This window comes from Ambystoma mexicanum, chromosome 1p (genome assembly GCF_040938575.1).
Source record: "Ambystoma mexicanum isolate Mex_15411 chromosome 1p, UKY_AmexF1_1, whole genome shotgun sequence".
Taxonomy (NCBI): domain Eukaryota; kingdom Metazoa; phylum Chordata; class Amphibia; order Caudata; family Ambystomatidae; genus Ambystoma; species Ambystoma mexicanum.
Window position 1 is genome coordinate 116,678,077 of NC_090921.1, and position 26,900 is coordinate 116,704,976.

General features: G+C 49.4%; 1 protein-coding gene across 1 annotated transcript in view; it reads right to left on the reverse strand.

Moving 5' to 3' along the window:
• The window catches only part of LOC138566882 (phospholipid scramblase 1-like), a 184,900-nt gene that overhangs the window by 16,221 nt on the left and 141,779 nt on the right, over positions 1-26,900 (reverse strand). Inside the window, exons 3-5 of the mRNA XM_069644603.1 lie at positions 17,253-17,512; positions 16,845-16,872; positions 14,172-14,356 (exon numbers count right to left, since the gene is read on the reverse strand). Coding sequence (XP_069500704.1) covers positions 14,172-14,356; positions 16,845-16,872; positions 17,253-17,512 — 473 coding nt within the window. The remainder of the gene's footprint in view (positions 1-14,171; positions 14,357-16,844; positions 16,873-17,252; positions 17,513-26,900) is intronic.

Below are 26,900 nucleotides of genomic sequence, written 5' to 3' on the forward strand. Positions count from 1 at the left end.
CAAGCCAAGGTAGCCTTTGTATTATCATATCTCAGCGGCAGTGCAGCTGATTGGTCAATTCCACTAGTTACTCAGGATGACCCAATTCTTCGGTATTTTCAGGGCTTTCAAACGAGCTTGGAAAAACTATTTGCCCGGCACTCCCAAGGACAGGCCCTGGATAACGAACTTTTGTCCCTATGACAGGGTAACCAGGATCTGCTAACCTATATCGCAACCTTCAATAGATTGATAGTAGAAACCCGGATGGCCTGAGGAAAAACGAATTACACTGTTTCATCGTGGACTTCGGGGAGAACTTAAAGACGTTTTTGGCTCAAATTGTGAACCCACCTCAGGATTGCGCAGAGTTTATAGACTTAGTGGTCCAGCTGGATCATCGACTCCAGAATAGAAAGGCCGATCGAGTTAAGTGTGAAAATCGGGTAATGGTTAAATCCAACGTTGCCCCCAAAGGCACAGATGCATCAGAACCTATGCAAATCGGGGGGGGGGGGATCAAAGGACCTTTAACTCAAAAGGAAAGGGAAAGAAGAAGACAGATGCAATTGTGTCTGTACTGTGGAACATCAGGACATTTTCTACGGGATTGCCTATAAAACCACCCAAGAAGGTGGTAGGAGTTGCTGATAAAAGTCCAAAAGAGCCTGATTCGGAAAACGACCACGCCCGACAAGCGTAGAGGTCCGCTTGCCGAGCTTAAAGAAGGACACTCTGACCTCGCCTCTGATCATACCAATGGTCCTAATTGATCCTAGACAACCCTCACGTATGCACGCAGTAAGGGCATATATTGATAGCGGGGCCGTAGGGAACTATATGGACCACGAATTGGCTTCCACGATGAATCTACCTCTCTGCCAAAAAAAAAACCTCAGATGTCGTCACCACAGTCGATGGAACTGAAATAGACTCTGGGCCTGTAACTCATTCCACCGCAGAGATGACACTATTGGGTCAGGATGGGCATCGAGAGACTATTGTGTTTGATCTAATCAAAGCCCCACAGTTCCAAATAATACTGGGGATACCTTGGTTGGAAACACATAATCCTTGTATTGATTGGCGAGAGAAGAGAATAACCTTCCCGGATTGTGCACAAACCTGTTACCCAAAGAAAAATCAGAACGCAGGCCTGGCCACAGTAACCACAGCAGTCATGCAACTACCTCCAGAATAACAAGAATTCCAGGATGTCTTCCAAAAGGAACAGGCAAACACCTTACCTCCTCACAGATCGTACGACTGTCAAATCGATATCATACCCGGTGCACAACCCCCTTGTAGCAGGATCTATGCCCTTACAGAACCTGAGAACCTTCACCTACGACAATACTTAGACCAGTACCTTGCAAATGGCTTTATTCGCCCTTCCAAGTCTCCTGTATCCTCAGCTTTGTTCTTCGTGCCAAAAAAGGAAGGTGACCTTAGAACGTGCATAGACTACCGCGCACTAAATCAGATTACGGTAAAAAACCGGTACCCATGGCCTCTGATCCCCGAATTACTAGACCAAGTAAAGGATGCTTGTATCTACACTAAGTTAGATCTCCAAGGGGCATATCATCTAGTACGTGTAAAGAAACGCGACGAATGGAAGACGGCCTTTCGCTTCAAGTATCAGGTGATGCCCTTCGAGTTGTGCAATGCACCAGCAGCCTTCCAGTATTTTATGAACGAGGTCTGTCGTGAACTCATTGAAGTCTGTGTTGTCGTATACATAGACGATATCTCCTCCTCAGAATCAGACCATGTTAAGCACGTACGTGCAGTCCTTGAGAAAAAACGCCAGCACAAGTTATATGCAAAATTGGAAAAATGTGTTTTTCATGTTACGGCGGTTGAATTCCTTGGATTTATCTGGACTCCAAAAGGAGTCCGAATGGACTCACAAAAGATGGACGCAATTCTCAAGTGGCCATCACCTAGTTCAGTTAAAGGGGTGCAAAGCATGCTCGGATTTGCCAATTTCTACCGCAGATTCATTCCGGACTTCTCACATGTTGTACATCCCATCACAGCACTTTTGCGAAACAACAAACGGTTCTTGTGGACAGAAGAGGCTGAAAAGGCCTTCCAAGAGCTGAAAGCGAAATTCACGTATGCGCCTGTCTTAAAGCATCCATGCCCAGAGCTTCCATACATGGTGGAAACTGATGCATCCAGTTTAACCATGGGAGCTGTCCTGTCCCAGAAGGATCCTGAAACTGGTCAACTACACCCAGTGGCATTTTGGTCCAGAAAGTTCTCGGCACCCGAGTTAAACTATGCGGTTACCGATAAAGAGTTATTAGCCATCAAATCCGCCTCTAAGGCTTGGCAACACTATCTTCTCGGTGCCAGGCATACCATTACTGTAATCACCGATCACCGGAACTTGCAGTATCTAAAAACAGCCAAAGCCCAATCATCGCGCCAACTTCGATGGGCATTGTTCTTTGCCGTATTTGATTTTGTGATCACTTATCGACCAGGCTGTAAAAATGGCAAGGCAGATGCCTTATCCCGAATAGGAATGAAAGAAGCATATGCAAACCCGGAGCCTATAATTTCTGAACAAAGAATTCTTGGTATAACTACTTTACAGACACTAGAAGAAATTCATTTAAAAATCCAACAACTCTTCAATCCAGCAGCCCTGCAGGACTGGGTAAAGAAAGGCCCGGATTACTCAGTCATCAATGACCTAACCTATTATCAAGGACGACTATTTCTACCACACAAGGAATTACAGGAACTTGTCATCTCCAATTATCATGATACCCTAATAGAAGGTCACCCAGGTATCGCAAAAACCAAAGCCAAAATTAAGAGACAATTCTGGTGGCCCACCTGGCGAAAAGATATAAAGTCATTTGTGATGTCTTGCGGCATTCGCGCTCAAAACAAGAGTCAAAAGAAAAAACCAGCTGGCCTTTTACAACCTTTGGATAGTCCACCTACACCATGGCACACCTTATCTTTAGACTTTATTACTGATCTACCTCCATGTAATGGATTTAACACCATTCTAGTTATCGTGGATCTTTTTTCCAAGATGGCCCACTTTATTCCTTTGAAGGGATTACCTTCTGCTTCAGTCCTGGCCAAGGAGTTCCTCGAAAACATCGTCCGAATACACAGGTTTCCTTCTGTATTGGTCTCTGACTGAGGTAGTCAATTCATTTCACATTTTTGCAAGAAATGTTGCCAATTGGCACAAATCGACGTAAGGTTATGAACCAGTCACCATCCCCAGACCGATGGTCAGACGGAGAGGACCAACCAGACCCTTGAACAGTACCTTTGTTGCATGCTTCACCAGACCGAAAGTAATTGGAAAGCTATTTTATGGATTTCCGAATATGCATACAATAACTCTGTACATTCAGGAACCGGACAAAGCCCCTTTTATACCATATATGGACGCCACCCTCGAACCTCAGAACTCGATTTGCCTCAGCACTTAGAAATGCCTGCAGTTAGTCATTTACATTCTACTATTACACAAGCCTTCAAGGAAGCGACAGAACATTTGAAGCAAGCAAAAGAGAAATACAAGAAAAATGCTGATCTACATACAAGTGAAACTCCACAGTACCAAATTGGAGATCAGGTTTGGCTAGCTACAAAACACATACCTCTGAAAGGAACTCAGACTTTTAATCCTAGATATTTGGGACCTTACACCATTAAGGCCATTATCAACCCGGTGGCCGTCAAACTGGAATTACCCTCCAATATGCGAATTCATCCTGTCTTTCATGTTTCACTTTTAAAACCAGTTCAACCAGGAACAAGATTAACCAAACCATCAGATCCTATCTTGATCGATGGAGAACCTGAATTCGAGGTGAAAAATATCCTAGACTCCAAGGTGGTTAAATCAAAACTTTTTTACTTAATCGATTGGAAAGGTTACGGGCCACAGGAAAGGTCATGGGAGCCTAGTGACCACGTTCATGCACCACGATTAGTGAAGAGATTCCATCGGGACTTCCCAGACAAACCAGGACCAAAGGGAGGAACGACTTTAGGAGGGGCCTTGAGGGGGAGTGCTGTCATGATGCATACCCCCGGGCATCCAGACCACGTCCATCAGCCCCGGGAGCAGGCATCATGTTGCCTTGAGAAAACCCAGCAACCCCTGCTTGGGGCTGTCTGGGTTCAGTCCTGGCACCTATGGCGCCAGGCTCATATGGGACATCATAGGTGCACAATTACCTGATGCAGACCATGCTGCAAGAAGATCCAAGCCCATGTGAGGCCTGCAAGGGACTACTTTACCTTAGGGACTGTTACTCGGCTGTGGTCAGGGAGGAATACCTACCTGGGACTACTTTGGAGGCTATTTAAACCACGCCTGAAGAGCAGCACACGCTTCGCGTTATTCTGCATCCAGCAGCGTAACGCTCTCCGTGCAGCAGCAGCATCCAGCCTTCTGCCACGCCCGCCTCGAATCTGGAGCACCTGGAAAGAAGGAAAGCAGCAAAGGTTAGAACAAGAGTATTACCTGATTTCTTACCTGATTCTGGATTAATTGCATCTTCAAAGCAGAGGAAACACTTTGTTTTAAACGCATCGCATCGCCAGCAGCAGCGCCGCGCCATACTCGCCGCTCCATGCAGCATCTCTTCGATCCGGCGCTGTCTCCATCTTTACATCACCGAATCCCGGCACCTAAGGGGGACAAGAAACAACAAGGTGAGCAGAGAGAACAGACAGAGACAATCTCTTTAGCCGCCATATGCTTACCTGATTTTACCGCCGGAGGTGTAATTCATCAGCACGCCACATCTTCTTATGCCGTACCTGTAAGATAAGGAGAAAGCAGCAAGTTTAACCCTTGACATTATTTACCGGACAGTGTTGGGTAACACAGACTTTTACCGGAGGGCTTTCAGCTGTAAATCTTCTTATTGGGTCAAAGCTGCAAGATAAAAGAGGAATTGGACAGGAGTGAATTCCAGACATTTTGAACTCTTACGAACTATATACTTGCGGCTCTTCGCCAGGCCCTTTTGGAGTCAGGATTCGTCTACAACTCTTCCAATATCTTCAGGCCAGTGAAGTAACTGGTCATCAACGTGCCCCTGCGTGCTTCGCAGGATGGAGGGCTCATCCTTCAAGAATATAAGGTGAGATTGCTGAGAGGGCGCTTCAGAGGTGATTAGTGGGGAGGACAGTGGGGGTGCTATCACTTGAATCCACAAGTGGCTAAATCCATCTCTCCACTTGTAGGAGAATATTTCTACGGACCAAGCAGACAAGATTAGGAGGGCAGATCCAGTCAGTCATCGCTGCACTACGCATCACATGGGTGGAGGCCGCAGCAGTCCGGGTCCGACCGACGCCCCTGTGGGAACCCGGTGAGCGTAACGGGGGCTCCATTGGAGCCCATGGAGGTTCTCGTTCTGGGTCGTCGCTTCAGTCAGGGGGAAAATCTCTGACTTAGTCACATTTAGTTTCAGGCCCGAGTATTCCCCAAAGGTTGTGACCACCGTCAGTATTTTACCAAGGTTGCTTTCTGGGTTTCTTACATATAACAGTAGGTCATCAGCATAAAGTGTGATGATCTCCCTTCTTCCCTTTAGCATCAAACCAAGTCTCCCATATTTGGCCTGGAGCAGATCCGCTAATGGCTCTATCATGAGCGCAAAGAGAAGGGGGGACAAGGGGCAACCCTGATGTGTACCTCCCAGGAGTTCCAGCACCTCCGAGAGCGATCCATTAATACATATTCTCACTTAAGGACGCGTGTAAAGAATCCTGCTCCACCTTATGAAGTTCTCTCCGAATCCATAATTCTGGCGAACCCTAAACAAAAAAGGCCAGTAAACCGTATCAAAAGCTTTTTGCATATCGAGCGTGATTGCCACAACCTGTGGTTCTTTCGGCACAGTCGCCAATATATTATGGCAGCATCGTATATTCATCGCTGTGGATCTGCCTATCACAAAGCCTGCCTGGTCCTGATGTACCATGTATGGCATGAGCGGGGTCAAACCGGAGGCGAGTATCTTGGCGAAGATCTTGGCGTCAGTGTTCATCAATGAGAGGGGCCTACAAGAACCACACTCCTCCAGGGGTTTCTCTTGCTAAGTAGTAAGGTAATTATGGCTTCTCTCGTAGTGCTTGGAAGTTCCCCTACTGTCAGGGCTTCCGACCAGACTGCATGCAGTTTGGGAGTGAGGAGGGCAGAACATTCTTTATCGAACTCTGTGCCCAGGCCATCCGAGCCCAGAGCTTTGCCGTTGGGCAAACTTTTTATGGCCTCCACTATCTCAACCACGGTGATCGGGGCCTCGAGTGCCTCTCTGGCGGTTGTCGACAGGAGCGTCGCCGGTATACTGGCCAGATATCAGTCTATCTCTTGTTCGGTGGCCACGCCCTGGGCGGAGTATAAGTGTCTATAAAAACAAAAAGTGTCCTCCATCTCGGCCTGATCGGTGGTCACCACTCCATCCGTGCGCGTTATACATGGTATGGCTGTGTTCCCGTGCTCGTCTCTCACAATTCACGCCAGAAGTTTGCCGGGGCGTTCCTGCTCCCCGTTCCGCCTGGCATTTGCGGGTCTATCAAAGTACCGGATCTCCTGGTCTGCAGCTTTTGTAAATTCCTCTCTGTGTCTTAATTTCCAACCCCAATTGGGGAGACGGGTTATGCACATATCACTCCTGCAAGCTTGCAATGTCCTTTTCGCGCCGATTGGGTTCATTGCGAATATCCTTCAGATCCCCGAACTCCGCAGACATCGCAGTGCCCCTTATGCAAACTTTGAATGCATGCCAGAGTATAGCCTGGCTCGACACCGAGCCTTCATTATGGGCAAAGTACTCCTCTATATGTTGGGTTAAAGCGGATTTGTAAAGTGGTCTGTCAGGGCAGCTGCCTTGAACCTCCACAGAGGTCGGTGGATTTTCAAGTCTGGGACCCGTATCGATATCTGTATTGGGGAGTGGTCCGAGTATGTCCTTGGGTGTATACCGATGCTGGTGACCCAGTTGATGAAATTGTGGGACAATAGCCATACGTCCACCCTAGAATGCATGTTATGCACTGAAGAGTAGTATGTGTAGGCCTGTTCCAAGCCATGTAGTGTACGCCAAGGATATCTCAGGTTGAGTTCAGACATGTGGGCCAGTATCATGCGGGCTGCGCTCGTCATAGCCTTGGGTTGCTCTGATGTACGAGCCAACTGTGTGTCGAGGATGGTGTTGATTTCTCCACCACATATCATGTGTGCTGTGGGGTACCTGGACAGCTTCCCAAAATGTGCATTGTAAAAGGCGGGGTCGTCAATGTTTGGGCCATAAACAATTATAAGCAATACTTCTTTTTCCTTTAGGCGACTGTGTACTAGGACAAATCAACCTTCCTCATCGCTCTCTGTATTCAGGTGTGTGAATGGGACGGATCTATGTATCAATGTCATTATTCCCCTGGATCGGCTAGAATATGACGTGTAGTGCATCTGCGGCCCCCAGTCAGGAGCCACTTTACTGCCTGATGGTTCACTAAGTGCGTTTCCTGGAGGAATACAATCTTGGGGCCCAGTCTGTTAATATAAATCATAATTTTCCTTCTTTTTATAGGTGAGCCCAAGCCTCGAACATTCCAACTCAGTAAGGAAATGATATCCTTGTCCCCCTTAGCCATAGTCACTTGGGTGTATTATGTTGTGTGCAACGTATCCTCTTAAGTGTGTGTTCTTTGCTTCCTCGCATGTCATAACCTATGTTATTGTGCTTTTGATCCCCCCTACTCCTGCCCTCTCCCACCCTCATAGTTCCCCAAGCCTCAACTATGTCCCCTTCCCAACACCCCTCCCCTTCATTATTTCCCATCATGCGTCCGCAGCAGGGGGTATCTGCTGTGCCGTCGCAGCCAGGTAACGTGTTTTCCGGCTGTCTCAAGCTGCATATTCCTATAACACATTCAGAATTTCTTGAAACATCACAATTCTCTCAACACTGATTCCAAACTTCCACAACAATTATTAACAGCTAACATGAATGTATACAGAAGTTAAACAGTTCTACAACTTTTCTGACATCTCTCGCCTCTTAATAATGTCTGCGTCAATTGCGACGTCATAATTGTCGGCGTCTTCTCTCGCTCACTGTGCAGGAAGTGGTATGCTTGATTCGATGAAACTTGTTGCCGCCTGTGGGAACGTGAAAAAGTATGTTTTGTTGTTGTGTTGTAGCCTTAGCCTTGCGGGGTAAAGCAACGCGTAGGGCACTTCCCTTTCTCAAAGTAATTTCTTGACGTCACTAAAGTAGCGTCTTTCCTGCTGTACGGCCAGTGTGTAGTCCGGGAATATGCAAATAGTGTTGGCTTCCCAGCGCAGTTTTTGTTTGTCTCGGGCCGCCCTTAACACCAGATCCCCGTCCCTGTAGTTCATTATGCGAGTTATAATGGGTCTGAGGTAAGCCCCTGGTTTGGGACAGGTGCCATTGACCTGTACGCTCGCCCCACAACAAACATTGGAGACCAGCAAGGGTCCCCATGAGATCTCTCAGAAGTGCTTCCACAGCGACCTCCATGGGACCCTTGAGGGCCTCTTCTGGGACCCCGATAATGCGTATGTTATTACGCCGTGATCTGGCTTCCAAGTCTTCACATTTCAGCTTAACAGTCCCAAGATCCTTCGCCATGTCTATCACTGTTTTGGAGGGACTGCAGCGCATCTTCTGTGGTGCTAATGTGGGTTTCAGCCTCCGTTATGCGGCCCGTAGCCTTCTCCAGATGGGTTTTAATGGTCGCCACGTTCGCTGTGATTCCATCTAGTTTGTCGTTGAGGGCCGAGAAGCCCTGCTGCATCGCCGCAAATACCGCCTGCGGATCCATGGTCGTTGCTGTTGCAGTTGGTTCCACTAACGGCGTCTGTTCGTTAGCCATAGTCTCAGTGGGGGGTTTCTTCGCCTGCCTTAGGGCCCAGTCCTTTTGGCATCGGCCAATACCTCACAGGCATTAGTCACAGGTCACAGTTAAGGCAAATGTATTTTTCATATGGTACGTGCTGTTCACTACTAGTTCAAAATCTGCCAAATTGCAGAAGTGCAAGGGAGCAGTCCACTCTATGCTACAGGAGTGCGCCGCTGTGGGGGGGTCCTTGGTTATGATTGAGCAGTTGTCTCCTCTGTTAATCCAGACTATATTTGCGCACTATATCAGTTATGCTTTTCCTGCTGATGTAAGTGAATGTGTCATTCGTTGGCTTGTGGATCTAGCTTCGGAGTGCCACTCCACGTGTCTGTGGTAGTCACTGGTCATTAAATATACATTGCGCCATAGCTCTTTTATCTCCCAGTCTCAGAACACCTTTTGGCCACGTCTTCTCCTTTTGAAAGGTCACACAGTAAGGTTGCGTAGATGACCTGCCCCAAAAATGTAACTAAAAATAAAGGAGGAAACAGCCCAGCCGTTGCTGCTTGGGGGTCATCCGTCCCCACCAGCCCTCTGCACGCTAAAGTTCCCCCTTCAGTTGGTAGAAAGCAACATTGCTGCTTATCGGCACTTTCCTGCGTAGCATACTTTCAGGGGGGCTCCCCCTTGCTCAAAGTCAGGGGACGGGGACGGGGAGATAGTGGTCCATGTGCGTTCGCCCTGCCTGACCGTATATCGCCAGTGTCCAGAGGTTGCTTCACGTTTCCCGGGGTGCCTTGTATGGGAAACTGCGTGTGTCGTTACGCAATGCCCTCTACCTTATCCCGGCTGAGCCGTATCCGTTAGGCCTCGTGTTCCCCATTCTTTTTAAAGTTCGGATGTCAGGCCTCATGCGTGCAATCACTGTGGGGCATGTCGTGAACCCTCCCCTGAGGTCTTTGCTCAGTGGGGAAGTGGAAAGCAGTGCACCGTGTCGTAGCTTCTTCGGAGGTCCTCTACGGATCATCCGTCATGTCTCCTCAACGTGCACCTCTGAACCGCGGAGAGCAGTGCCTGCTAAACATTGTCTATTATGTGGGCAGCCCTGTTGCTTATCCTGTGCTGTTCTTTCGACCCCAGGTCGGTGACATATTGGGTTGGGCTCGCTATCCAGGCAATGTACTGCCTTAAGGCGGTCCGTGGTTTTGCAGTGGGGCCTACGCCTGCCCCAGCAGGCACAGAGTGTAGCAAAGCGGTGTGTCTTACCTGCTTGATGCTGTGGAGTGTCGGGCCATCCGCGAGGGCCGCAGCCACGGGCAGGCGCTCTACTGGCACCCGCAGCGCCCGCGACCCTCTTGCAGGTTGGGTCCAGATGGCAAAGTGTAGCAGTAGTAACGTCCGCCTACGCTCGTGGCGGCCCCCCTCCAGCACTGACCGTCGCACGAATCAGCCTGGAGCCGCCTTCGAAGCTTCTGCGTATCTCAGTGGGGCCGTCAAGGTCCCTCTGTGTTTCACAGCCGTTCTACCACCGAATTACACCAAACTTGGACTGCGTCTTCCGTGAGGTTTCCTGCTCATATGTCTGCAAGCTTGAGGAAAACCGGAGCTTTATTGCCGAGTTATGTTGTTCAAGGCCCACGCGGTCACAGGAGCTCACGCGAAGAGGTGCATTCCGTCATGTGCGCAACAGCACCCCCCCCTCCAGAAACGAATTTGAGGCATTTTGTTCAGGTATATTAAAAGGATTTTGTAAACAGTAAAAACGTAGTTAGCATTCCCGACTGATGCCTTTTTAGTCCCTTAAAAGTGTACTTAATTTTTTTAAATAGCTACTATTATGGCATTCCAAAAATTATTTGTAGCTAGTGACTCCCATAAATGAAAAGAAGAATTTCTATGATTTAGGCCCTCTTCTGCGCTATATAGCAGGGTGCCTCTTTGGGGAAAATGCTGCACACGCCACTGGTCTGAACACATCACCTTAGCAGAGCATATGGAATAACTGGTCAGACTTACACCTTGTTTTGCGTTGTTCAAAGTATTGGCTTGATTTGACAAAGAGGCAGGTTTGCTGCTTATCTGGAGCTCTGGACAGGTCTAAATTGCTGTTATGCAGCGTGAAGAGCATGCAACAGCATTCAAGATGGTGAACACAGCAGCATGGCAGCACTTTGCAAACCAGTGGGTAAAATCAGAAGAGACAGAAACATATGGAAGAAGGACAGACCCCCTCCAAGGACCCCTAATAAGGAGAATCCCACGGTGGATGCTTCCGAGCCTGGTCGATGCTCACTGTAGTCTTTACCGGGCATGACCATCGGCAGAATTGGTGAGGCTTAACAATGCGTTCCCTGTTTTACAGTGAAAGCAGAAGTACATCAACATTCAACATAAACAATGCCAATAAGCAAACAAAGCAATGCACAATTAAAAAGAAGAAATATGTAAACTGGGGAGGAGAACATGCCATCCCCTCTCTATAAGCATCAAACAATTACATATCTTCCAGGTTCCACCATATCTCCTCTAAAATTCAAATTACTCCAAATCTGAATCAAGAAATCCTCCCCATTTGTCGTCTAAATATTTGCCTTTCCTCTGCTGTCGCAAGGCAACCCTCTCAATATTGCCAATAGTGTACATTTCCTAGAGCCACATATCCTCTGTTGGGTAGCCGCAGATTTCCAGTTTCGTAAGATAATTCTCTTGGCAATCTCGACAGCTCTGTCAGACTTGTGTCCTCACCCAAAATTAAAGTTCCAAAGTAATTCTCTGTCCACACCAAGGATAGTGTTCATCACACTTTTCCAGAATGATTTTACTATATAGCAATCCCATAACATATGCTCCCGAGTTCCTACTGACCGGCCACATCCCCAGCAGGCGTCCAACAGGCTCAAAACCTGCTTGCACATCTTTTCAGGAGTCCAAAAAACCCTATTCAATAACTTCACCTGACAAGCCCTTTCTTGAACATTGATTTCCAAGAAATATTCCTACAAAGTGCCTCTCATCTTATTACCGTCATCCCATCTGGAAGGCACGCCAACCAGGATTCCAGGAGTTTTGTACTCCCCGCTGAATCACCACTCAGGGGTTTGTACATTGCTCAGGCCATGAGTTCATGACCTCACAAATGGCCAGTGGAATCCAACAGGTCAGACTTCAAGAGGACCATCATTGGCACAACAGATTTAAGGGACCTATTCTCACCTGAGTCTGATGAATCTGATTCCCTTCTAGAGCTTCTGTGGGATACCTTTTTAGTCTTTGTCTTGTCTCGAAGTTTGTCTTTTAAGAGATAGGGTCGGTCCTAACTGTATATATATTAACAAAAAAGGACAAAGCGGCAGACAAGAGGGACTTTTCCCAAATATAGAGAGAAAAGCCTGTAGGCATAACAACCCTCTGTTCCAATTATTGACTCTTTGCTGTAGTGAGAGGTACTACGTAGTAAATAGTTGGGTTCCAGTGATATGTTGGCAAAAGGAAAACCCGAAAGCAGTTGCTGAGTATATTGTAAGCTAAGTTAGAGCGAGTGTGTATATACTTGCAAGGCATTAAGATACAGCAGGAGTGAAAGAAAAGGAGTGCCCTGAGTAGCGAGGTCAGCAAAGTAAAAGAGCAACTTCCAAGAAGAAAATAACGCTATGAAGAGAGGCAGAGGAGGGGTAGCGCAGGAGTGTTAGCAAAGGAAGGTAAAAGACAAGACATGGGACCTGATAGCAGAAAAATAGAGTCGCACCCAAAAATCCAAGCAAAGGGGGTTGCAAGCTGCTCTCCGGATTATAAAAGAAACAAAGTGTTAGGGGGCACTATATTGGAAATAAACTAAACCGCTACTTTCGGTGGCAGTGAAAACGCAATGGAGTAGACGGCTTCTCTTCCTCCATCTGTGCCACAGTGACCATCCGGTTGCTGTGACACCTATACTCTCCATATGTGCAACCAACTAGGCTGTACTTAACCACCAAGTCACGCAAGAAGAGCCAGGAACCCCCTTCGAAAAGGTCAACTAATTTTCTCACTCCACCCAAATACGAACTGGGCCAGAACAGTACTTTACTGTTGAGTCTTATCGAAGGATTCATCCAGATCAATGCTGAACCTGTCTGATAAGGTGCACCATTATGGTTGGAGAGATCCAGGTGTACTTCTTGGAGCAAGGAGTAAGTAGGAGTTTAAGCTTTAAGGTCTATTATGACAGAAACATGTTGTGAAGAATGCGGATGGAAAGAGGATGGCAGAGTTAAAGTGAAACTACCAGGATTTGTTAAAATGGGCGTTTCCTTTTTGTCTATACCCTGGAGAGTTGTACAGAGCATGGAAAATGCCATTAGGCTGTTTGATGGGAGAACATTGAACAAAGGTCAACTTGTAGTGTGTAAATAGCACTTAATTATGCTTTATGAAAAAATGGGAGACGCCTTTAGAATTGAATGCATATCAGTTACATGACAACCACTACTGAACATAGTTGTGTGATCACAGTGATATTTGACACAAGAAATGATCAAGACTTCCCTCGTACCAGTACATGAGTGTGAGCTGCAGTTCATTTCGACTCCAAAATGTCATCATTTTAGGGTCCCTAAATGTTCCATAACCTTAATGTAGCTGAAGATGCCCACATTGAAATGATCAGATTAAGCCTTGCTCCCAGCCTGGTACATTTTCAATGTAAAACATAGTTGTCTTCGATGTCAGTTGTAAGGCTCTCAACCTTCTGAGTGTTGAACACTTCAGGGTCTCTGAATTTCTGCATGGCTGAAGTCACCTCACCCCTCATCCCTTGAAACCTACGCTTTCTGGCCAATTGCCCAATAACTAGCATTCTGTTATCGCCATTACAAATGAATTCAGCCCTCCTGATTTTTAAGACACCGGATTTACCCCCAAAATGTTTCATTTCCTTTTCCTGGCACTCTGCAGTTTCAATTCCTAGTTCTGCGTGTGGGCCATAGTTGATGGCAAGTAATGACCCCTTCCATTGCCTCTTACATTGACTTTCTTTTACCAAAATTGGATTCAATCTTACATGTTAGCAGCCCAGTCATAAATAAAGCCCCACCCTGATCCTATTATGTCTGCGAAATCCAAGGTATCCTCAGATATGATCTCTTTCAGACAGGCTATTTATTAGCTGTGCCATACACTTTATGCGGCATACACTTTACATCATCATCAGTAGCATTCGTTTGTTGACAGTACTAAAACCTACCCTGCACCACACACAAAATGCAGTAAAACAGTTGTTGGAATAAAAGGCAACCTAGAGTTTTTCCACAACCATGAAGAGGCACTTGGCCAGGTTTACTCACCTCTTGCACCCAGTTACAACACTGCGAAGGCAAGAGGAGGTGAAGCACATGGCTCTGGGAGTTGTCGAAGACCCGGATGTCTATCTGGGGGCCCCAGCACTCCTTCTCTTCCGTGGCGTGAAACATCTTCTGACTCAATGAATTTAAGATCTCGTACTCACTGAGGCATTGGAACATGCTTCGACCTGCAATGGCAAAAGAGTGGCAGATGAGGCGTGGCACTCGCGGACTAGCCCACCACCTACACCGACAGCTTCCGGTCAGGCATTACCCGACACTCCCACCATGCTGGGCATAAGGCTTCAAGAACTGCAGAGTGCTCTTCTCCTTCCGCCACACAGGGGCGGCACACTCCCACATCTGTTTCATCGTGATTTCAGTGCAAGTTCTGTCATGAGAAAATCGGTCAGGCCATATGATCACCTTGTGCATCAATCACAATTATGATTAATGCCAGCACAGTAGTGACACCTGGTGGAGGAGCAGAATAGGAAGAATAAGGGGGTGTCCCGAGTAGTTCGATGTGCTCCTTCGGTTATTGGACATGGGAGAAATTTCTCCACGCGGCTTTCAGATATCAACTTCCTCTCTACGGATGGGTACAATTCGTGCATTTGACTTATTCTTGGATTTTGGTCCTTTTTGCCCATCAAATGTCTTGGCAATCATTTTGAAAAAAGTGTCAGATAGGTGCAAACTCTAATCAAGAGCATAGCGAATGCTCATTAGAAATTGACGCATTGGCATATAAATATTCAGACACTCATTCGTGCACAGCTTTCTGCCACAAAAACAGAGTAAATATAAAGTTGAAATGTAGAGCAAAAGTTGGGTAAATTGGGTGAGAGCTTGTGAAGTCACATGGCTGTGCACATTTGCTTCATCCTTGACTTAAAAGCTGTCATATGGTCAGGACATCATGAACCTTTGCCAAATGGGCACACCGCTTTCAGTTAAGCTTACCTTAGGATGACTAAATAACCTGTTTTTTTCCAGGACGGCCCTGGTGTCTTTGGCAAAACAGTCAAATGCCAGCCTTTTTGGTTTTTGCTATTACTTGGTGCTTAAACGCCACTTATAAGCTGAAAGTATTGCATTGGAGTACAGTGAGGAGAGAGATGGCATGTGAGGAGGGGCAGACAGCTTGTGTGTGTTCTTTGATTATTTGCCGACTACCCATGGCCATACTAATCATTCTTGCCATCCCCACCCACTACCTGCTCCTTGCAGCCCAAACAACATCCTTCTGGGAACACTTTGAGTTAGTTCTATCAAGTACTATCATCTAACTTTGGCCTCCCAGTATTATTTCTAAACAGCAAGTGGCTAAATTGCAGCTGTAACTATGCTACTGGTGTCTCAAAGAAGTGTGCCTTCTGCCACTTGATTGATATCTACTCCTTGCACTGCAGTCCTGTTTAAAACAATATTCACAAAGCCAACATATATGGCTTGCGTATTGGTATTAGCTCGACATGAACTGATAGCCTATGCCCAGGGAATCCCACAGTTGTCCAAGTGTTGCCATTTTATGGGCAAGTACTAACAGTGTGGCAGTGCCTGGGAAATGCCTATTCCATGCCTTTACAAATGCGAACGATTGGCTTTGCCAATGCTTGATTAGGAAAAGATTTGAAGAGAGAGCCTCATAGCATTTCTCTGATAAAGGGCGAGTACAGGGCATGGTACAGCTGCAGGGAAAGCAGAGGAAATGAAAGAAAGAAAATACAATATGTGATATATTACATACTATTGAGCAGTCAATTCACTGGAACAAAAGGATTGGTGGGTGAAAAGGAGAGGAAGGTACAGAAGTAAAAAAATGCATGTAGACCTAGCCCACCAATAATGGTCCATGTGGGCAACCATCAAAATAGATCATTAGTGCACCCAAACACTCTGCAGAAAAAGACCCAACACGTCACTGTCAGTATTTCAACTATACAAATTGTGCCTGGAAATGTTGCAATAACCCTAAAAGAGCAGCAAAAGAGTTTGAAGAACTCTCAGATCTATCTGGAATTTAAACAACTCTGATGCCAGTCATTAGAGAGTTTTAAGAGATCCTACAATCTATCTGGCATTTAAAACAACTATGATGCCAGTCATTAGAGAGTTTAAAGAAATTCCAAATCTATCTGGAATTTAAAACAACTATGGTATCAGTCATTAGAGTTTTAAGAGATCTCAAAATCTGGAATTTAAAAAGACTAGGATGCCAGTCATTAGAGAGCTTAAAGAAATCCCAAATCTATCTGGAATGTAAAACTATGATACCAGTCATTATAGTCTGTGGGCTTAGCCGTTCTGTTCTGTCAAATGTAGATTTCAGTGCCCAGAATGTTCTCTCTTTTCTGGGTCTATTATATGTACTTTACAAAATTGCCCTGGTTTTTAAGATGGTCATCACAGTTCAGCTGTGCCAGTCTGCAAATGTTACTGTTAAAATTCAGCAGCTAGACAGTTTAGCGAGACTCGCCCATGCCTAGGGCTTCATGTTCTACTTCTTCACACACCCATATGTACCTGGCGCATCATTTGCTCTGGGTACGTCATGGTGGGCTCATGTACATATTTGTGCATGCGTCCATCTGAATATTTAGTCTGGATCAATACCTATGTTTTGTGTATGTCATGAAATCTGAGAGGAGTACAAGTAAACACTGCACTTACGTTTCTGATGGATTAAAACTTGGTTAAGCTGTAAGAGATAAAAAAAAGAATAAATTCACTATGCAGAACGATGCTCACCGGAAAACCATGACTTGCCAAAGGCGCTTAACACGACCTGGGGCCTCTAGGATCTATGAATAAATTGGACACCGCAGAGAGAGGAGTTTGGAGACCGACACAAGGAAGGCATGATGGAAATAGAGACTTTTGGTGTAGAGTGAAGAAATTAACAAATATAGGAGGGTTCAAAGATCACATGGGACCTGCACCCCAACCTGCAGAGGAAGGAGGGATGCAGAAGCTGGCACGGGCATACCATGCCAAAGCTGAAAGAGATAGAACAGTGTAAAGTTCAGAAACTTTAGATACTAACAATTGCATAGAGAAAAGGAAACAGAAAAATCTCACCTGAGTCAGATACTCCAGCCCAGGTGGTATGTTGGGCAGCGCCGGCACATATGGAGCAGGCAGAAAGCTCTGTGGGTCAGGTTGTGGGTGTCCCTGGGGATGTCCAGCACCAGTGTTCGGGTATCCTTGAGGCTGGTTTAGGGGTTGGTACTGCATGGCACTAGGAGCAGACTGTCCTTGTGGTTGGTACTGGGGTTGGTACTGCATGCCACTCGGATCCAGTGGACCTTGAGGCTGGTACTGGTATGGAAGGGCACCACCTAAAGTAAGGACAGGCCAATCAGTATTAACCATTGCCACATCTTTCCACCTCCTTAGCCTGAACAGCTGTGCTTCCCTCCAATATATTGACTCCACAGTGAGCCCGGCTCAGGCCCAGTTTTTTGGGCTTCCATCTTGAAGTACCATGTGGATTTACAAGTGTATATTTTATGACAGCAGGTCCACGCTTCTAATAATGCATACAGCAGTGGAGTTAAAAAGCAGCTTATGTCTAATATTTGTGGAAAGGGCAGCCATATTGTCCATGGGTGGTAGGTGGATTTGTGGTGAGGGATACATGTGAAAGAAGCGTGTGGTGATAATGTGAAGAAATGCCCCACATGATAATTTTCATGTAACAGTTGGACCAGAAGAAGGGGTGATACAAACTCTTCTCAGAAGGTCTTCGCGCGTGAGTTAAAAGGCTGGAGTTAGCTCAAGAATTTGAATGTTGCAACACTTCTAAACTAACAGAGAACTGAAAAAGGGATAGTCCAACAAAATTATGATCTAGGGAAGGGCGTGGGTGTTAAGCGCCAGTTACCTTCACAGGGTCCGGTGTCCTGCAGCAACAGATCTCATACAGGCCCCCACCCCTGCCCTCTTAAACCTCTGACTGAGCCTGCAGGGTAAAGCCCACGGCAACGGTGCAGGTGTTAAGCACCCGTTACCTTCACCGGGTCTGGGGTCCTACAGCAATAGATGCTCTCCAGGCCATGCCCCCCCCCCCAGCTTTCTTAAACCCTTGACTGAGCCCGCAGGGTGTTGCTGTGATCAAAACTTCTCTTACACCTAGGTTCTGCAGCTGTAGTACGAACTCCAAATGGCACTCTACGTTGGAGTTGGTGGAATGGTGGAAACAAGAGCTGCATCCTAAGTGTCTGAGTGGGAGTGTAAAGCTACACCAGTCTGGTCACTGTCAACTTCAATTTGTAAAGTGAAGTTTTCTTTCATTCATTCATCCTATTCAACAATTACCATGTTGAAACAAAAAGCTCTGACAAAGAAACAGTTCTTCCATCTTGAACTTGTGCCGTGCCCCTGATGATTTAATAACGCTTTCACAGCCCAGGAGCTTGCCCACTGCCCTAGGTGGAACCAACCCCAGTGCTGCTATAGGGGGCGGGGGGGGGCAATGACAGTAACAGGACTACCACACTCTCCAACACTCAGACTCTAAGCAAGGGTCTGCTGTATACTTTTGACATTTTTAAATCGACCACTCGGAGAGGAGAGAAGCATTGCAACACACCTGCCATTTCCCACACCTCGAGTTTGGGTGAAGGCGAATCGGTGCTCTCGTGGTTAGCACTGTCCAGCTCCTTTTCAATGATGTGCAATGGGGGAGTTTAGGGGGGAGTGCACGGTGCAGTGTTGCCGATTAATAGAGGCTATTGGGAAGCGTGTGTGATCGTCCCAGGCCTGCAAGAGGTTCCGAATGCAGCAGAGGCCTAACCGTGTGCTGAAGACACTTGGAGGGGGTATTAGGGTTGCGGGTGGTGCCGATGGAAACTGCATCTTAGATCGAATATTATGTGATTAAGTGTAGATTGCATTATAAAATGAAACACCATCTTAGAAAACAGCAGCCATCTTTAAATCAAGGCCTGGCGCTCCGCTACAGCCAGGCAAATAGGTCTGGGTGCAAAAAATACAAATACCTGGGGGAATGTAGAAGCTGGTTGTAACCTGGGCAGCAGTGGGAAGGGCCAAATCCACGGGATTCATAAAACTCCTATTGTCTCATATCAGCAACACGTGTAACCCTGAAAGAATGTGCCCGGCAAGGCCATGAGGGGGCCGAGAGCTCCCTGTGAGCAGTTAACCCACGTGAAGGAGGGCACGAGCCTCTGACCTCCCCCAGGCCACACCGTAAGTTATAGTGCCCAGATGCCCCTATTCCAACATTTCTGAGTACAGGTAAGTCTCAGACCACTGACCATAAAGATGTTAGATTGTGATATGATATATATGATATATTTTATTTGTATTGCGCTCGTACACAAGTGTTTCAGAGCGCGACAGATTGCCAATCTATCAGTAAGATCACAGCAGAACATCCCAGGCCCCTGCGATTTGTGCTGTGATGTGCCAGGGAGGGGAAGTAACACTTCTAAGCCTGGGGTGGGAACTACTGGAACAGCACTGGCGCGTCTGGAATCGAGCTGGGGTTTGTAAGATAGTGTGACCTGGAAAGTAGCATCTGCGCCCATGTCTGGAGTAACAGGTGCACATTAGGCCTTGGATAGGGCATGCTATGATTTGTAACGTCTAATTGCCAATTAAAGAGCTGTGCGCCCGATGATGCACTAAGAAGGACAGAAGGATAGGTCGAAAAAGCTTTCTATCCCTACCTAATCCCTAGCATAGGAGATTTCCTTAGGTAGCTCTGGTGCAACGCTTATAAAAAAAGGGGATAGGAAAAGATGGTAAAGAGAAATCATTTTTGAAAAATCGTAACAATTTGAGAATTGTTATATCCCTGTATATCCCAAGACACTGCCATTATCCTGAATGGATATGGGCGAAAAAGTGTTTAAAAAGAGTCAAACGCCTAGGGTTGAAGCATATAAGGACAAAAAAGGAACAAGTTACTTACCTGTAACTGTTGTTCTCCAGCATGGGTCTGGCATGGATTCACATGCTCATGAATATTCCCCGTCGTCAGGCTGGGAATCCTCGGTAAAGAAAAAACCAGTATCAGTTTCGTTTCTGATCTGTCTTTCGTAGTAATAACCAATCACTGGTCTCTGCATCATACTGACCACAGCCAATGACTGCCCTCTACCTAAGCACCGCCTCTGGCAGCCATCTTCAGATTTGGAAGCACGTGAAGTGGCAGTATGACCAAGTGAAGAGCCGCAGAGGGGTAGGCGGGAGGGTTCGCATGTGAATCCATGCCAGACCCATGCTGGAGAACAACAGTTACAGGTAAGTAACTTGTTCCTTCTCCAGCATGGGGTCTGGCATGGATTCACATGCTCATGAATAAAGAATACATAGCAGTACACACATGCACAACCACGGGAGGTGGCAAAGGCTCAACATTAAGCATCACATCAACTCAACATTAAGCATCTTACCTCCTCACCAGGCTCACCTCAGGCGAACAGGTTGCGCAGCACTGCTTGGCCGACCCTGGACTCCTCCCTGGAATCCCGGTCGACGCAGTAGAATTTCGTGAAGGTGTGCGTCGACCTCCACGTAGCAGCCCTGCATATGTCCAGCAGGGGCACACCAGATAGGAACGCCGTGGTAGCTGCGATCGCTCTGGTGGAATGGGCTCTCGGACGGCCAGGCAGCGGTCGGTTTGCCAACCGGTGACAGCACATGATACAGCCGGAGAGCCATCTGGAGATGGAAGCCTTCGAGAGAGCCTTCCCCTGATTGACAGGTCCAAAGTTCACAAAGAGTTGTGACGTCTTCCGAAAACCCTTCGTGCGGTCCACGTAGAACTTCAGCGCTCTAGCTACATCCAGCGAGTGCAAAGTCCTCTCAGCCGGCGACGAAGGCGACGGGAAGAACACAGGTAACACCAAGGGTTAGTTGAGGTGGAAGTCCGACGGTACCTTGGGCATGAAGGAGGGGTGCGTCCTGAGCACTACCCTCGTGTCGTGGAAAGTCAAGTACGGGGCCTTGCAGGAAAGGGCCTGGATCTCTCCCACTCGTCGTGCGGAGGTGATGGCCACAAGAAAAGCTGTTTTCCACGATAGAAACTTCAACGGGGCCGAGTGCAGAGGCTCGAACGGAGGTCCCATGAGCTTGGTCAGCACCACGTTGAGCTCCCACGCCGAGGCCGGAGCCTTCACCGGCGGGAACGATCTGAACAGTCCCTTCATGAACTCTTTCACCAGACGATGAGACCACAAGGACGTCCGGCCCGTGGTTCTGGTGTATCGGGAGATCGCAGCAAGATGAATCTTGATGGACGCATGTGCCAGACCAGCTTTGGCCAGCGTCAGCAGGTACGGCAGTACTTGGGGAGCCGTAATCCGTAGAGGGTTAATCTTCTGTGCGTGGCACCAGACAGAGAACCTCTTCCATTTGTGTCCGTAGCATTTAAGAGTCGAGGACGCCCTGGCCTTTGCAAGAACCTCTCTGCAATCGGCCGGTATGTCGTATCCTCCAAACTCTAGTGCTGCAGGAGCCAGGCCTGCAAGTTCAGCGACTTCGGGTCGTGGTGGAGGATGGCGCCTCCTTCCCTGGAGAGTAGATCCGCGTCCGCCGGCAGCTTGATCGGCGGGGACGCTGACAAGTCCAGAAGGTCCGGGAACCATATCTGCCTCGGCCACGCAGGTGCGACGAGGATCATCCTGCACCGTGACCTCTTGAGCTGGTTGACGAGCCGGATTAGCAGAGGCAAGGGAGGGAACGCGTAGAGGAACAGGCCCTCCCAGGGGAACGAGAAAGCATCGCCCATGCTCCTCGTCTGGGGAAACCTGCTGGCGAACCTCCGGCACTTGGTGTTCGTCGCCGTCGCGAACAGGTCGATCTGGGGTGTGCCCCACCGTCGGAAGAGGCGATCCACCAGATCCTGCCGTAGTTCCCACTCGTGGCACGAGCGCAGCTCCCTGCTGAGTGAGTCGGCGATGGTGTTTTTTATCCCTGCCAGATGAAACGGCACCAGAAAAATCCCTTGGGCGACGGCCCAATGCCACAGGTCCTGCGCCTCCTTGGACAGCGCTGGGGACCTGGTTCCGCCCTGTTTCCTGATGTAAAACATGGTGGTGGTGTTGTCGGTGAAGATCCTCACCACCTTGCCCTTGAGGGACGGAAGGAAGGACCTGAGGGCCCAAAACACTGCACGGAGCTCCAGGACGTTGATATGTAGGGACTTCTCCGTCGGGAGCCAGAGTCCCCTTGCGTGCAGATTTTCGGTGTGCGCTCCCCACCCTTCCAGGGAGGCATCTGTGGTCACAGTCTCCTGGTGGGCTGGGGTCTGGAAGTCCATGCCCGCCGTCAGATGCGCGCGGGTGCCCCACCACCGTATCGCTCGTCGGAAACTCTCGTCGAGCTTGATCCTTTCCTCGAAGCTGCCCGTCGTCTGGATCCAGCGCGCATCCAGGAATTCTTGCAACGGGCGCATCCGGAGCCTGCACATGGGAATGAGGTAGATGCAGGAAGACATCATCCCGAGGAGGGACTTGATGGACCTCACTTTGGCCGCGTCGGCCACCAACATCCGTTGCACCTTGCCCAAGATGGTCCTGGTCCTCTCCTCCGACGGGGAGGCCAGAAGGGACACTGTGTCGAGCCTCGCTCCCAGAAACAGTGCGACTTGCGCGGGCACCAGGTGGGATTTGGCGTAGTTCACGGAGAATCCCAGGTCCGTGAGGAGTTGGACGGTCCTTGCCGTGTGGACCACGGCGAGCTCCCTCGTCTTGGCGCGGATGAGCCAGTCGTCCAGGTAGGGGTAGACGTGGATCCCCTCGCGGCGCAGCTGCGCCGCCACCGGTGCAAGGCACTTGGTGAATACCCTGGGTGCCGACCGTAGTCCGAAGGGAAGGGCTTTGAACTGGTAATGACGCCCTTGGACCACGAATCTGAGGAATTTGCGGTGCCCCTTTAGGATGGGAATGTGGAAGTAGGCATCCTCCAAATCCAATGACGATAGGAAGTCTCCTTCCTCCAGCTGACCCAGGACGTGCTGGAGGGTGACCATCCGGAACTTCTGCGCCTTGATGAACTTGTTCAGACGTCGCAGGTCCAGGATGGGGCGCCATCCTCCCGTCTTCTTCTTCACGAGGAAGTATCTCGAGTAGACTCCGGAGCCCCGAAGCCTCTTTGGGACGAGTTCGATGGCGCCCTTTCTGAGCATCGCCTTTACCTCCAGGAGAAGTTGAGGGACGTGAAGTTCTTTCCTGGCCACGGGGGGGACGCGCGGGCACCTTCTTTGAAACTCGAGCGCGTGGCCCCGGGCCAGGGCGTCCAGCACCCAACGGTCGGTGGAGATGGACTCCCACACGCTGACGAAGCCCGCCAGCCGGCCTCCCACCGGGGTGCTTCGGTGGGGGCCCGACCCCAAGGCCGGTTCAATCCTGCTTGGACGCGGCCTTGCCGCCTTGACCTCCTTGGCGACGACGGCGGGGTCCGCTAGACTTGCCTCGTCCTCTGTAGGCCTCTTGCGACGACGAGCGGGCCGCTTGACGGTAGGAAGCGAAACCGCCGCCGGAACCTTTGGAGGCGCCCTTGCCTCCGCCGCTCCGAAAGGGCGTCCGTCGTTGCAGGACTCCAAGGGCCCGGGCCGTCTCAGTATCCGCCTTGATGGCCTGAAGGGAATCGTCCACTGTCTTCCCAAACAGGTTGTTCCCGTCGAAGGGCATGTCCAGGACTCTGGTCTGGACGTCCTGCCGGAAGTCCGTAGCTTTGAGCCATCCACGACGTCGAAGGCAAACACCGTTGCCCAGCTGGCGGAATCCAGTGTCGGCGATGTCCGTCGCCACGGTGATGGCGTGGTCCGAGGCCACCTCACCTTCCTGCAGGATCTCAAGGGCCTCCGCCCTCTTGTCGTCCGGCAGAAAATCAAGCAGGGGAGCCATCTTGTACCAGAGCTCCCTGTCGTAGCGGGCCACGATAGCCAAGGCGTTGGCCGCTTTAATCGTCGTCGCTGCCGACGAGATGACTCTACGCCCCATAGTACGGAGTCCGGGGTAGGCTGCGCCCGGAGGCATAGGGGGGCCGTGTCCGGGACCCGGTACTTTTTCTCGTACCGGTCTCTTCTAGCTGGCGTCGTGGAAGGGTTCTTGAGGAGGGAAAGGCCCTCATCCCAAATGTCGTCCAACAGAGGCACTGCGAGGACCGTCTTCCTCTTGGCCTCGCGCCGCTGATAAAGGAAGCCTTCCTTTTTCTTCTCCTCAGGGCAGAGTTGGAAAAGCTCGGAAGCCCTGGAGATCATGGAGTGGAAAGATCCGATCTCGTCGGGCGGAGAGGCCCTGGTGGGAGGCGACGACGGAAAATCCTCGTCGTATGCCTCGTCGTCCGTACCCGTCGCTGCCGTGTCAGTCCCCGTATCATCCCCTCGGGTGGACGGGGAGGAGGGCTGGAAGGGGCGCGACGGTTGAAAAGGAGGTGGTGGATGGATCCTTCTTTTCTTGGTAGGGGGAACACCAGAAGGTCCCGGTTCTGGATCCCCCGACGGGAGAGGTTCCTCCGTCGGTAACGGTAGCCTCGTCCTTATCTCGGAGCATAAGGACTGTATGGCCAACAAAATGGCCGCCGAGTTGTCTTGCGGCGCTGGCAGAGGGGAATCCGACGGGCGAGCAGGGGCCCCGTCGGTATCCTCGACGATGTCGTCGTCGTCACCTGCGTCGGGGTCCATTCCGACGGGCTGGCCTTCTTCCACGCCTAGGCCGTGGCTTAAGACCTCGATCAGTTCCTCTTCTGAGGTTGAGGCCGACTCTACGACGACGCCCTGCCCCCCCTTCTTCTTCCCCACGGAGGGTTTCACGGGGGTCCTATCGATGGGCACAAAGGAAGACTCCCTCCGAGGAGGCAGGGAGATTCTGGGCCCTGAGGTCGCCACCACTGGTGCAGCCACCACAGGCTGAGCCAGGGCCGCCGCGACCGTTTCGATAGAGGGCTTGGTCAGATGGATCAAGGCCTTCACCACCTTAGGTGCGCTCACCGCCTTATCCTTGAGGGAGGGGGCACTGCCACGCTCCTCCTCTGCCTTAGAGCTCGACCGGGGCCTCTCCAGGAGCTTCGCCGGGTGCTCGGCCTTCCTCTTACCCGACCCAGAGCGTTGGCTCGTGGTTGATGGTGCCGGGGAGGGTGCGCCCTGCCTGGCGCCCGCAGAGCCCGACCGTTCGGCGCTCCCGGTGCCAGCGGACTCGCGGTGCTTGGCCTTATGTTGGGCCCCCGTCGCCGGGGCGCCCTCAAAGGTCTTAGAAGACCGCTCGGATTTCTTCTTCTTCTCGCCAGACGGGCTCTTACCCTCCAGCCAGTTGGCGAGACGTTGATGGCGGTCCTTCATGGTCCGTTCCGACATGTTGCCGCAAAACGCACAGTCCTTCTCCACGTGCGTCTTGTCCTCATGAAGGCAGTAAAGGCAGAAAGAGTGTTCGTCCTCCTTGAAGACGTTCTGCAGCTGGCATCCAGGGCAGACCCTGAACAGCTTTCCGGGCGTCGAGCTTCCCTTCTCCTGGGCCATCTCCGAGACAGGGCCTGAGAAGCTTCTGGAGTCCTCCGAAGTGTAGCTCGACGAAATCTTCACCCTTGAGGGGCACAGATGAATCCGACACGGGTCCCCGTTGATCGGATGTAGGATCGGTGGAGCTTGAGGCTCTTTTGACCGAAAGAATCGAAGTTTTTTGTAAAAAGCGCGAAAAAATAGCACTAACGCTCGAGAGCAATAGCACGAGGATCCCAACACATGAACGTGCGGTAAAAATCTGAAGATGGCTGCCAGAGGCGGTGCTTAGGTAGAGGGCAGTCATTGGCTGTGGTCAGTATGACGCAGAGACCAGTGATTGGTTATTACTACGAAAGACAGATCAGAAACGAAACTGATACTGGTTTTTTCTTTACCGAGGATTCCCAGCCTGACGACGGGGAATATTCATGAGCATGTGAATCCATGCCAGACCCCATGCTGGAGAAGTCGACCTTCTACTTTGGGTCCAAATTTTTAATATCCTGTAGATAGATCGAACCGTCCTAGGGTGGCTCTGATTTAAAAGGTCTAAAAATCAAAAAACTCAAGTGAGGTCCTGCAGTTAGCCAATGTAGTGCTACAACAGGTGTTTCCTATTCCAAATGAATTTTTTCACAACGAAGACACAACAGCCCACAACATCCGTCCGAAAATTGCTATATGTTGAACTGGGTGTGGGACAGATAAAAACACATGTACACGGTTGTTCATGATCTATGTAGAGCTAATTTTGGCCTCCACCATGTCACAACCTCTGTCTACCGGTTTCAGTGGTGTGTATATATACAGTACAGCCCCTTTCATCAGGACAGTCTTCTTTAAAAAGCAAGCAACAAAGCAAATTGGTGGTAATCACTGTTCAGTCAGCAGTTTCAACCACAGGGTGAATACTTTACCGGGATATTGCTGCACAGGTTGCTTTTGTTTTTTGCCGAGTCACCGGCCGTGGAGATGCTGCGCGGTCCGGCGCTGCTAAGACAAGAGCCGCAGTGCCGGATCACGCAGCAACTCCACGGCCGGTGCCTCGGCAAAAAACAAAAGCAACCTGTACAGCGATATCCCGCTCTTTGACATTGTGTAGCTGGACATACACGGATATCAGCCTTTATTTTCAACGAAATGTATAAATCTTTGAAACACACCTGACCCAGGGCAGCTGGAAGGTTTTCTTCTCGACCTTCCCTGCGATGGTGATAAGAAGCAGGGTAAAGTATTCACCCTGTGGTTGAAACTGC